Source organism: Serinus canaria, chromosome W, assembly GCF_022539315.1.
Source record: "Serinus canaria isolate serCan28SL12 chromosome W, serCan2020, whole genome shotgun sequence".
Lineage (NCBI taxonomy): Eukaryota > Metazoa > Chordata > Aves > Passeriformes > Fringillidae > Serinus > Serinus canaria.
This window is the reverse complement of record NC_066342.1, coordinates 14,975,644-14,988,130: the sequence shown is the minus strand read 5'-3', so window position 1 is coordinate 14,988,130 and position 12,487 is coordinate 14,975,644. Positions and strand designations below refer to the sequence as shown.

The window sequence follows — 12,487 nt, the reverse complement described above, 5'->3', positions numbered from 1 at the left end:
TGGCCAAATGCCAGTGCATTCACAAATATGGTCTGCTAATCTTCCTCTATAATTGGAGTAGAACAGGGGGAAAAAAGCCAGTTACACTAAAGCTCATTGGGTTGAGATAAAGATTAGGAGAAAATGCTTTAGGGGCAAAATAGGCTCAAAATTTTAAGAAGGGTATAAAGAAAACTTCATTAACAGAACTAAAAGAAGAATGATAGGAACTAAATAAACCTTTAGAACACTTTTCTTCCCCCAGCCCCTCTTTCCTTCTCACTAACAACATAAAGAGATAAAACCTGTGATTATCAATCAGTTTACCACTTCTAAAATAGAATCTTTTTTCAGTTTATTTAAGGATAGGAGTCTTTTCTGCCAAGCCACAATAAACACTTTCCTTGTGGTTTTTAGTTCACAGTTAAACAGTCTGCCCATTAAAAACTTGTTTGCTTCATGAAAGTCCCTCCCACTGACTTAGAGTTTTTCCCACAACTGCTCTCAAGGGCCGTTTTGGCTACTGGGGTATAATTTTAAGGGTGAGCTGTTCTATTACAGAAGCAAAAGTTCTCTTCTGTCTCCGGAAGTAAAAATTCTGTTATTCTATTTCTGAAAGCAAATATTCTCTCTTTTCAAGTCAGATCACAGCTTCTTTCAACATCTATATTTTCTAGTTCTCTTCTGAGCTGCAGATGAATGCTGCATCCCCCCCCCATGTGCTTTATGAATTACAGGGAAATAGTCTGGTGTATTATATTCTCACATTGGCTTGCAAAAGGTTTTCAGCTCCAAAACCGGAGCATCTCCTCTCCTTCTTTCTTCCAGGCTTTGACCCCTCCTTCTTCACTGACCTTGGTGTCGTCCTGTTGTTTTCTTCACGTGCCTTCACCTTTCCTTTTCTCTGACTCGGAAGAAGATTGGTTTCTGTAGGTTTTATCTCTTCTCAAGTGGAATTTTACAGCACAGAAAAGGTTAATCTCATCCAGGCCCTGCATCTGGGAATTGTATGTTCTGCCTCTTACTGCTGGTCATGTGAACTTCCCCGACGCTGCACAAGCCACGCTGGCTGCCGCCGTTTTCTGTCCTTTTGTCTGCAGTGAGGCAGATTAGAAGCAGACGGACACGCAAAGTCTCTTGTTGGCTGGGCTAGGATGGCAGCGGCCACTCTGGCCGCATGGCTGTTTTCCGGCCCCGACTGCTCTCACTTCCAACCATGGGGCCACTTCCTGCGCAGACTGCAGAGCTGCTCACTGGTCTCAGCCACACGGTGCCTCGTTGCGCCATGACAGCCTCCAGAAGGATGGCTCAGCAGTTTGTAGCTGGAACGGGGCCCGGCCGGGCCCAGAGCCCAGCAGAGCCAGCCTGGCTTGATGACTGTGGGTGGAGCTCAGCAGCAGCAGGATTTCAGCAGCCGCGCTGTGGCCCGGCCTTGCCTGGCCTTCCCCTCCTCCTGCCCGGCAGCCAGGCCGTGCAGGCTCGGCTTAGCCTTACCGGGAAGGGTAGAGGGGGAGGGCTTCCACTCTTTTGTAGATAGCAGGAAATAAGAGAGAACTTTCTGCGGTTTCCCCTTGCTTAAATATGGTATTCATAGAGGTGGTTCTAGCTTCTCTAATTGGCTAATTGGTGTATCAGTTATCAAAGCCAGCTAGGGATTGGTTTTGCTAGGCACGGAGGAAGCTGTAATGTTCTTTACAGAGAGAATTACTTCTGTACCTGATGTTTTTTTTCCTTTAACTAAAACCAAGCTATTTCAAACCACAACACTCCCCCACCACTGATATGAAAGTAATTTCTTGGAGGAAAGTGAAAAAAAATGTAATTCAGGCACAGGAAAAAAACAAATAATGTTAAATATTAAAACCTTCTTGCCACGGAAAAAGCTGGTGGATTCAGAGTTCTTTCTGTAGGTGTGGCATGGCTCCTCCCAAGGTCCAGAGCCAGAATGCAGCATCCTGGGCCTCCCCACTGGCTCCTGGCAATGGTCTGTTCTTGGACCAGAGCAAAGCTGAACAGTTCCAGAATGTTATAGATGAGTAATGTAATGGTTGTCTCCCACAATTAAGAGGTAGATATTATGCGTATGTTAAGATGTATAGTGATGTTATTGTATGTCTTGGTTTGGAAAGACAGGTGCCTGCTAAAGAAGGCAGGAGCCTCCCCTGAAATGGAGAATGCAAACCCTCCCCACCCCTCCGGATTGCTATGAATTTTAAATTAAGGGGCCCTCAGGCAAAACATATGGGAGCAGGAAATAACAGTTCTTTAATAGGGAAGGGAAAAAAAATAAAAGGATAAAATAAAACAATGCAATACACTAGAACAACACTGACAGAGTCAGAACTCAACCTGACACCCTGTTGGTCAGGGTGTTGGTAGCAGTCCAGTTGGAAAAGTGGCTGCAGTCCTCCTGAAGTGTCAGATGTGGTTCTATTGGAGCAGGGGGTCCTGTAGAAAAGGCTGTATTCTTCCTCCGAAGATCCGTGGAAGTAGAAGCAGCTTCTGTTCCTCTGGAGAATCCAGTGGGAAACCGTGCTTGTATTTCAGAATCTCCAGATTATATCTGGGTAGCAATGCTTGGCTCCTCCCTCTGGGCGGAGCATCACACAATGGGATGTTATAGTTCTTATCGGTCATGCAGTGACATTCAATAGCCTGTTATCGGCAGATGTCCCCTGCTGAGGGAGGAGGGATTATGATCACTCAGGGAGAGAGATAAGGAGAATTGCCCACTTGACACAAGACAACTGCCATACAGATGGTAATAGAATACATCTTGCCTTGCAATCTGGAGCATTGTAATATGTCCTGCCATAGTCCTCTTTCCCCATCCCCTTGTAATAGCCTTAGTAGTTAAGGCATTTGGACAGGGCTAGCTTATTACTAGGAGGCGCGGCATAACAACACCTGACCTCCAGTCAATGCAAAACTTTGGTAGGGGCTAAGGGTATAAAAGGCAGAGCATCCATTTTGTAGACGAACGCGTGGCTGCTAGTCACGAAGACTCCCAGCGCTGCAATTTTTCCTTATTCAATCCTTTGTTGTTTTTTTTTTTGTTAAGGTTTAATAAACCTTTTAAAATTTTAAAAGTGAGGGTCATTTCTCACAAGAAGCAGCCACAGAAGTCAATAGAGAAGCTGTATGCAGTCCCAGGAATGCTTCTTGCCTCAGCTAACAAAAAAGTAGCTAGCTAAATGCAAAAATGTTCTTTTTCGTGCTACACAGCACAACTGAGAAAACATGGCGGAGGATGTGTGTTTGAACACAGACCACCGAAAGAATTCCCCCAGCTTCCCTCCCCTCTCTTAGACCCAGCTGAAAGTTACAGGACCCATTCCTGGGCATAAAGCATACAATAGGGGATACAGTATTATAAAGTCACCCCAAGACACTAAATAACCAATTGATGTCCCCAATCCTGGAGGGAGATCTGGTCCAGGCAAATTGACTCCAGCTTTTCCTCTAGGCATTGGAGTTCCCACCTTTCTGCCTGGTTCACAGTGCTCTTAGCTTAGGTGAAATGCAGATTGTTTTTCAGGAGAATTTGAGTGTTTGTGTGGCAGGAGACTGTTCCATAACAACTCCTCCAAACTGTCCTTGTGGCAGGAGAGCTCTGGTGTACTCTTCTAAGCTGCTTTAAATGTAGGGTAGGCTTACTGTGAAGTCAGCGTGCTCCTTGCCTAGTGGTATTAACATGGAGTGATTGTTCCCATTTGCTTTTTGCAGGCTCGCCAAGCAGCCCCATGTGTGCTCTTCTTTGATGAGCTGGACTCCATCGCCAAGGCCCGAGGTGGGAATATTGGTGATGGCGGTGGTGCTGCAGATCGTGTCATCAACCAGATTCTGACCGAGATGGACGGCATGTCCACCAAGAAAAATGTCTTCATCATTGGTGCCACCAACAGGCCAGACATCATTGACCCAGCCATCCTGCGCCCTGGCCGCCTGGATCAGCTCATCTACATCCCCCTGCCTGATGAGAAGTCCCGGGTTGCAATTCTTAAAGCCAATTTGAGGAAATCACCAGTTGCCAAGGTAGGATTTGTGCTTTGACTGTGTCTGGCTTTGGTTTGCTGTAAGCTACACATGCTTCTCACAAGCTGGGGATAGAGCAGAGGGCTGGTGACTGCTCCTTGCAATCCAGAGCTGGGAAACCTTCAGTCCCTGAAGAATGGAAGTGAAGAAGTAGAGGGAGGCTTGAGCTCTGAGAGTAGGTATTAATAAAGGTAGGTGTTGGTATGTAAGCACAGCAGGTCTTTGTCACATGGTGGAGTTCTGCCCACAGTGTGGGAACAGGAAAGCCTGTTATGGCAAGATGGAAAAGATTCTTGTACTCTGAAAGAAATGTAAATGTAGAAAACAGGAGGGAAATGGAAACTGAAGAGGAACTACTGAAGTTAATTGTTGCTGAACTGAATTGTTGCAAGAGCTATGTTCCTTGCATAGGGAGCAGGCAATAATGAAACTGATAGTTAATCAGAAAAAAACAGATGTCAAGTGAGAGCTCAAGCTATTTTATGCCAAGTTTACCTTTTTAGGTGCTGTTGGGAAGGAAAGCTTCAAAGGAGGTTGCAGTACTACTCCCTCAGTTGAAGGGAAGGAGCAGAAGATTGGTTGTCTTGGTCTGCCTGTGTATCATTCCTATTTCTAGTCTGACAGTAATTTGACTCCTTATGCTGAGACCAAAGTAAATAATATCCTAAATCCACAAGACAACCTGCCTCTTCTTGAGGGTAAACAATGCAGAGGCATTTTTCCCCTTTACTCCACTCTCGTGATACCCCACCTGGAGTACTGTGTCCAGCTCTGGGCCCCCCAGCTTAGGAAGGACATGAAACTGTTGGAGCGGGTCCAGAAGAGGCCACAAAAATACTCAGGGAGCTGGAGCTCCTCTTCTATGAAGACAGGCTGAGAGACCTAAGGCTGTTCAGCCTGGAGAAGAGAAGGATCTGGGGAGACTTCATTGCAGCCTTCCAATAACTTCAGGAGGCTTACAGGAAAGATGGGGAGGGATTCTTTGTCAGGGTGTGTAGTGATGGGACAAGGGTGAATGGCTTCAAACTGAAAGAGGGCAGGGTTAGATGGGATACTGGGAAGAAATTTTTTACTGTGAGGGTGGTAAGGCCCTGGCACAGGTTGCCCAGAGAAGTTGTGGATGCCCCATCCCTGGAAGTGTTCAAGGTCAGACTGGACAGGGCTCTAAGCAGCCTGGTCTAGTGGAAGGTGTCCCCACCCATGGCAGGAGGGTTGGAACTAGATGATCTTTGAGGTTCCTTCCAACCCAAACCATTCTGTGATTTACAGCTGCTTCCCAGGATCTTACTGGGTGTGTGGGGAGTATGGCCTGCCTTTATATGTGGGTAACTTTTCCCAAAACCAAGAGCCTTAACAGCTCATATTTTCAAAATTGGCCAAAGTTGAGGCAGCACCTTTATACCATGAGATCTAAAGACACTTTTTAGTCACCTGAGGATGTAAGGTATAAAGGACAGGCTTCTCTTGGGGGTTGTTTTTTTTGTTTGTTTTTGTTGTTGTTGTTTTGTTTGGGTTTTTTTCCACTAGGACGTTGACCTGGATTTCCTAGCTAAGATGACCAATGGCTTTTCGGGGGCTGACCTGACAGAAATTTGCCAGCGTGCCTGCAAACTGGCCATCCGCGAATCCATCGAGAGTGAGATCAGGCGAGAACGTGAGAGGCAGACCAACCCTTCTGCCATGGTGAGTGGGATACTCCAAGCTTTCCCCACTTATGACACAGGCAGCCCACCTCTGCCTGTGGATGAGGCAGGATGCATTCCTCTTCATAATCCTCGGTTGGGAATGAGTGGGGTCTCAGCAGAGAGCATGGAATGGGAGCATGAGGCCCTCCTGGGGTACCTCACTGTCAGCATTGCTCAGAAAGCCAACCCCTGCTGCAGCCCTGACTTAGCCTGCCACAGTGTCTCTCTCCAGTTCCAGCTTTGGTGGGTATTAGTGCCTCCTGATCTAGTGGGAGGCTGTGTGTGGCTGTTGGGCTACAGAGCTTGGGCATGCAGTTCACCTGGTTCCTCTGTCCTGCTGCAGGAGGTGGAGGAGGACGACCCGGTCCCTGAGATACGCAGGGATCATTTTGAGGAGGCCATGCGCTTTGCTCGCCGCTCTGTCAGTGACAATGACATCAGGAAATATGAGATGTTTGCACAGACCCTACAGCAGAGCCGTGGCTTTGGCAGCTTCAGGTAAACATGAGAAGGGCAGTGTGGCTCAGTTAGACCCAGAACAGAGCATTGAGGCAGCTTTCTGCTGGATTCTGGGTAATAAATTCCCTCTTCCACTGCATTTTCCCCAGCATGTACAGCAGAAAGCTGAATGTGTGGCAGGTGTAGGCTGTGCTGCAGGCTGGTTTTAGCTGCTCTCTTAGTACTCCTGAAGTCCAACAACCCTTTTGGTTTAAGACAATTTAAGGGGAATACTCTAAAATAGTTACCTCCCCTTATAGCTTTAAATAATCCCTTTCTACCAATAAGGAGAGACAAACATGAGTAGATATAAGTGAAAAAATAAAAGTTTACTAAAAAAACAAAACAGCAACAGGCAAAAAAAAAAAAAAAACAGTGATAATCACTAGTTACAAAGTTGCTAAATCTCACAGAGTCCCCAGGAAGAGAAACTCAAAATGGCAGAGTAAACCCTCTGAAGATGGTGCCCTCCACAGATGACCATGTGTGGGGAAACAAAGTGAAAACGGTTTAATATCCACCCATAAATGCCGAGGAGGTCCCCCTAATTGTCCTGTGGAACAATGACAAAATGGCAGAGTCCTCTTTCTGGGCCATGCATTTGAGAGAGAGAACAAAGGAATCAACATGGCAAACAAGCCTCCACAGTTCCAAAGCTCCCTCCCCCAAATGAACAACCGGAGAAGGGGCAAACAAAAGCTGGGAAAACTATTTCTGTCCCAAAAGAGTCAATACTGCCAGGGAGCTGACATAGGCTCTCATGGTGGCTCAGCAAGCTTCCTCTCTCTCTCTCTCTCTCTCTGCCTCTTCCTTGGCCAGCTGGATCCAGCCAGTGTCAGCACTGCAGCCTCCAAGCCACTGGTGTTGGTGCTGCTGTCTCGGGTCCCTGTTCTGATTGATGGGGGAGAAAAAAAAACGGACTTCTGAGCACCTAAGAATGGTAGCCCAACCTCAACTGGCAAAATTCACTCTGCAGCAGTTTTTGATTGCAAAATGCAGCTTCTTGTGTTGCTACTGTTGCTAGTAGAGGCAAGAGAAAGCTCTGCCTTCATGCCCCAACTTCAAAAAGCCCAAGCATCCCCCAGCCCCACAGTTCCATTTCTGGATGCAGGGTCTTAAGGAGACAGTAACAATCTTTGGGCACAGATGGATATGGACTACAATAACATTTCGGGTTACCCTGGACAAGTGATACCCAGAAGTCATATAAGCCTTTTGCATGATCTGCTGTAAGGTTTCATCCCATTCTCCTGCCTGTCCTACTTGTCACTGGGGTTTGGCACAGAAGGAGGGTATGGCACTGAGCTGCAAGGAGGCTTTTGAACAGCATCTCTTCTCTCCTGTCCTGCACTGCTGCATGCAGGTTCCCATCAGGCAACCAGGGCAGTACCGGTCCGAGCCAAGGCACAGGAGGTGGCAGCGGGGGCAACGTGTACAGCGAAGACAATGACGACGATCTCTATGGTTAACACTCAGCTTGGTGGACCAGCTCCACATCAGGCCACATTGTACAGCAAAAAAAAATCCAGTGTTCAGTGGACTCTTAGCTTCTTTATTCTTCAGTCAGAACAGTGTAGCTGCACACCAGACTTTGTACAGGGAATATTTTCTGCAAACACAAATCCAGAGTGGTGTTCAGTTGGGAGGCAGTCAGTGAATTAACAAGGAGGGGAACTGACTTAATTTCTGAGAAATTTCTGTGCTAGTTTATGTGGCAGAATCAGCAGCTTTAGTAAAGAATACAATGCTAGCCTGTATTAAAAAAAATCCCACAAAAATGATAAAAAATAATAAAAATCCCACAACACTCCTTTGTGTGTGCCTGGTACAGTGTAGTTTGTGTTGTCCCTGTAAACTCCATGTCTCATGCTATCTGAACACTCCTCAGTCTGGTGGAGCCTATGTGTATGCATGCTTTCCTGGTGTGTTCGAGGTTGTTTTTCATTGTTATGTCTCTTAGCCCAAGTTAACAAAAGAAATTGGTTTGGCAGTCTGTCTCTTCCCTGCTTCAATTTGGCAGGAAGCACCAACTAAGAGAGCCTGGTAGCAGGTATCTCTTGCTTCTCTGATGCTGGCCCTGAGCTGTTGGGTCTCCTGCTGCTTTGGCTCCTCTGCAGCAAAGGATTTCAGTAATCCTGGTTCTATCTGCCCTGCCTGAAGGTTGGTACAAGGGGGCTCTTGGGCTGTCTCTGAAATTTGTGGTGCAGCATGACCCTATTATTAGAAAAGGGGATGCTGCAGCACTGTTCATCAGGCTTTGTGGAGAGATTTTCCCCCTTCTCCTGCAGTACTTTTGGAGTTCTGATGACAGGCATGTCTCTCTGCTGCCAGCCTGCCCCTTTTTTTGCCTCATACTCTGTAGTTGGGTTTTGATCATAGTTCTTATGCTTCCTTTCTGGTTACAGGTTGCTGCCTTGCTCCTTGGTTTATTTTCCCTTCTCTGAACTGTACTGCTGTACTTCAGTGTTTTATATGGGAGAAGCCCTGGGTCTGGTCTCATCATGCACACAGGAGCAGTGTGGTATGCTGGATATGACCCAGCTGTGAACTGAAGGGGATAGCCTGTTTGAGACAACGGCCATGAGACTTGCAGAGTGGTCATGTGCTATTGACTTGGAGAGAGTGCAGGAACTGAGGATTTCTGCAAAGTTTAAATGTTGATTGTGTGGCAGAAGGGTGCCCTAGGCTTTTGGGGCTGAGCCACACTGAAGAGGGCAACCTCCCCTGTGGCAGGAGTTATGTGGGGCCTGAGCAATGTGAGTTCCAGCTCCAGAGCTTGGCAGACCTAGGAGAACTTCAGCAACCTGGCTAGATTTAAGGGGAGAGGGGAGACATGAAAGAGTCTTGTCTCAAAATGGTAGAAGGATGGGACTATCCATGAGAGGGGGACTAGTGCATAGCAATGGCAAAAAAGAACACCTGCTGTGGTAGAACCTGTAAGCCCCTGGGAAGTGGGGGTAGCCCCTTCTCAGGTCCTCTATCCTGCTTAAAAGCTGTCTCCCCGCAGCACCACTCTTGCCCTGTCCTTATGCCACCTCTGCTCTGCTTTGCAGAGAAAATGCTGCCCATTGTCTATGGCAGCAGGGTTAAGGATAGCCTGTCCCTCTCAGGCTGGCACTTCCCTTTCTGGGGATAACTGGCACCTGAAAACCTTTACTCCAGGGCTGCTTCCCTGCCTGTACTTTTCTCTGCTGCTCTGTGCTCCTCCAAGCAGGGTGGATGCAGGTACTGGTTTTGCTTTCTTTGTGTCCTACCCGTTCATCAGTGCAAGCCCAAGAGAGGCAGCTCCAGCTAGAGAAGGAACCAGCCACCTGGGAAGGTTCTCCACCCCTGCTGGGAGCTCTCTAGGACTCTTCCAAAAACCTTCCTCAGCTCTGCTATTGGGTGAATTTCTTCCTGCCAGTTTGGGGATGTGACCATTCAGCAAGCCCCCAGCAGATCTACCCTGGCATCTCTGCTGTGGAGGATGGGACAAGCAGTGTATAGGATAGTAGGATGTATGTGTCCCAGCTCCCTAAAGCCTTTCCTGCTACCTCTCATAATTGCAAATGCTAATTAAATCCATCACAAGGGCTTGAATTCCTTATCTTTTTTCCCCTGCCACCTCTGGGACATGGTTCCATGGTTCCTCGTGGGGACAGCACCCACAGTGGCACTGAGAGCATCCGCCCTGCACTGGAGCTGTGTAAAACTGCTGGGGGGCTGAAGGTGTCCCCCAAATCAACACCTGCATCTATCAGGGAGCTTGGCTAGGGTCTCCCTCATCCCCATGCATCTCCATCACCAGCAGCCCCAATCTGTGCTCTTTTCCGGGGGCCACCCCTGCAGCAGAGACCCCTGGAAGCTGCATGGGCAAGAGCCTTTCCACAGCATACTCCTCCCCTGCCCAGGATCTTGCTGGGGAGACTGGGCAGCCCCAAAGGTGCTGACAGGAGGAAGGTGCTGTCAGCTGGAGCTTGTCCTGAATGGAGCAAGATTAGTGAGGTGAGCAGCTGAGGGAGGCCCTTTCTTCACTGCAGTGGTCAGCATCTTCTCATGCCCCCTGGGGTTCCCCATGTGGCCCTAGAGCTACATCCCCATGTCCTTGTGTGTCCCGTGTCCATCCCCTGCCCCCAGCCTTACAGCCAGGCTCCACAGAGGGCCATGTGTTGTGGATGCTGACAGTCTGGTCAGAGACAAAGTCAGATAAACTTTCCCAGGCATTACTCTGGGGAAGCCTTCTCAAGCTCCCCCAGAGTAATGCCTGGGAAAGTTTATCTGACTTTGTCTCTGACCAGACTGTCAGCATCCACAATGTGTAGCCCAGCCATGATGTATACAGAATGAAGGATTGCATCCCCTTGCCCCAGCCAAGGCATTGGCATTAGAGGTTGGTCCCTGACCCAAGAGATTGGGGCCCTGCAGCACTCCAAGTCTCTGGGCTTAGCAGAGGGCAGCAGAGGGCAGTGAGCCATGTCCCCCATTTGGGCTTTGGCAGCCTCTGCCCAGGCCCCTCCCAAGCACAATGCCCATGGGATTTTGTTCAAACCATCTGCCTTTACGGCTGCTCTTGCTTGGTGCCTTATGAGCAAACATTTTTCCTGATTTCAGTGGGGAATGTCACTGGGTACATGTGCTGCTGCCTCTTACCCAGCCTCAGGGCCACCTTTTCTTTTTCAAGAGCTGAGCACCAGCATCTCTCCAGCCCCCTCAGGCACTCTGCCAGCAAGGACCCCTCTTCACTGTCCCAGCTCCACCACTCCACCATTCATAGATTCTCCTCAGCTGGCCCCCACTCCTGCCTTTGTCAGCCACATGCTGAGAGCCCCAAGGGGATGCAGGACCCCCATGGGGTTGCCCTGGTACCAGTGAGAGACAAGCCCCTTCCCTAGCCCTGCTGTCTGCACCCAGGCCAGGGCAAGCACAGCCCCAGCATCTCCCACCACAACTCACCCCAAGGAGGTATATTTTTTACTTTATTTTTCTCTCAATACTGACATTAGAAAATATTTTTTAAAAACCCTACTATAAAACATTTGGGTCTCATTAAAACTGAGAAAAACAAAGCAGCTTGGATCTGTGCACTGACTTGTCTTCTCCCTCCAGGTTTCTCTATGTCAAACTCCACCAGGACCAGTGGAGTGAACCAGTAGCATACCCTTGCCTTTCAAACCAGGTGATAAATTAAACGGTGCCTAATGAAGTCTCCTCACCCTGTGCCAGAGCTGTGGCAGCAGCCAGCCTCCCTGCCCTATACAATGCAATGTACGGCTGTACACCTAGCCCCTGATGGACGCCTGATGCTTGCCCTTCCTCCCCTGTCCAAAAGGACCCCCTGTTTCAAGTCAGTGATTCCTCCTTAAAAAAAAGGATTCCTGGCATATTATTCCAGAGGTTTTCTCTGTGGTACTGTAGTGGAAGAATACAAAGGTCAGTCAAATGTGCCTCCCAGTTTGTAGGAGCCCTTCCCAGGAAAAAGGCACAAGGCAGAGTGGGCCAAGAAAAGCAAGAACTATAAAAGTTCTCCCAATGGAAATACAAAGGTTTAAAAAAAAATAGTGCATTTAAAAACAAAGCCAGATTGCCTCATGTGCCTCCCAGTTCCACCTTAACACCCAGAAATGCTTCCTGAATTAATTGTTCCTATAGAAAAAATATATACATTCATTTATCTTCCTAGTAAAATCCTGAAGGTTGAATACAAACACTATTGAAAGACCACAGTTCGGCTCATGTTTGGCTCTACTTTTACACCTATGCTTGTGGTATGTATGTACATATGCACGCACATGTGCACACACTGTGCACCACTCCAGGAACCACGAAACAGGCAGGGAAAAAACCTAATGGAGTTTATCCAATTACCCCTTTATACATGTGTATAATTTAAAAAATCCCAAAACACAGCAATGCAAACTCAACACATCTGAACAAGAAAGCTCCACCCTGGGCTTTACATCTTCCTCCTGCTGGCTGGGGCTCTGTAGGCAACAAGTGCTGGCAGATGCTGCCCAGCTGCCCTCAGACACTGGGAGCAGCCCCAGCCCTGTGTAGAGGCAGGAGGGTGGCCAGGGCCATCCCCAAGTACTTTGCACTCCATTGTTTGGCACAGCTGAGGCTCAGATGTGGGCTTGGCACAGGAGAATGGACCATGGTTGGATATGGTACAGTGATCCCAGGTTAGAAACAGTCCAGCTCCAGGGTGGGACCACTGGGCAGGAATGATCAATTTGTCCTAAGTGCATGGAACAGTCTCCTCAGCACCACAGTACAGCTGGTACCCCAAACAGCAGCAAGCATCAGAGGAGAAG

General features: G+C 48.2%; 1 protein-coding gene across 1 annotated transcript in view; it reads left to right on the top strand.

The window, feature by feature from the left end:
- Positions 1-8,007, top strand: part of LOC103824680 (transitional endoplasmic reticulum ATPase-like) — a 43,437-nt gene extending 35,430 nt beyond the window's left edge. Inside the window, exons 14-17 of the mRNA XM_050986350.1 lie at positions 3,706-4,014; positions 5,542-5,697; positions 6,043-6,197; positions 7,561-8,007. Coding sequence (XP_050842307.1) covers positions 3,706-4,014; positions 5,542-5,697; positions 6,043-6,197; positions 7,561-7,666 — 726 coding nt within the window. The 3' untranslated portion in view covers positions 7,667-8,007. The remainder of the gene's footprint in view (positions 1-3,705; positions 4,015-5,541; positions 5,698-6,042; positions 6,198-7,560) is intronic.
- The last annotated feature ends 4,480 nt before the right edge of the window (positions 8,008-12,487 follow it).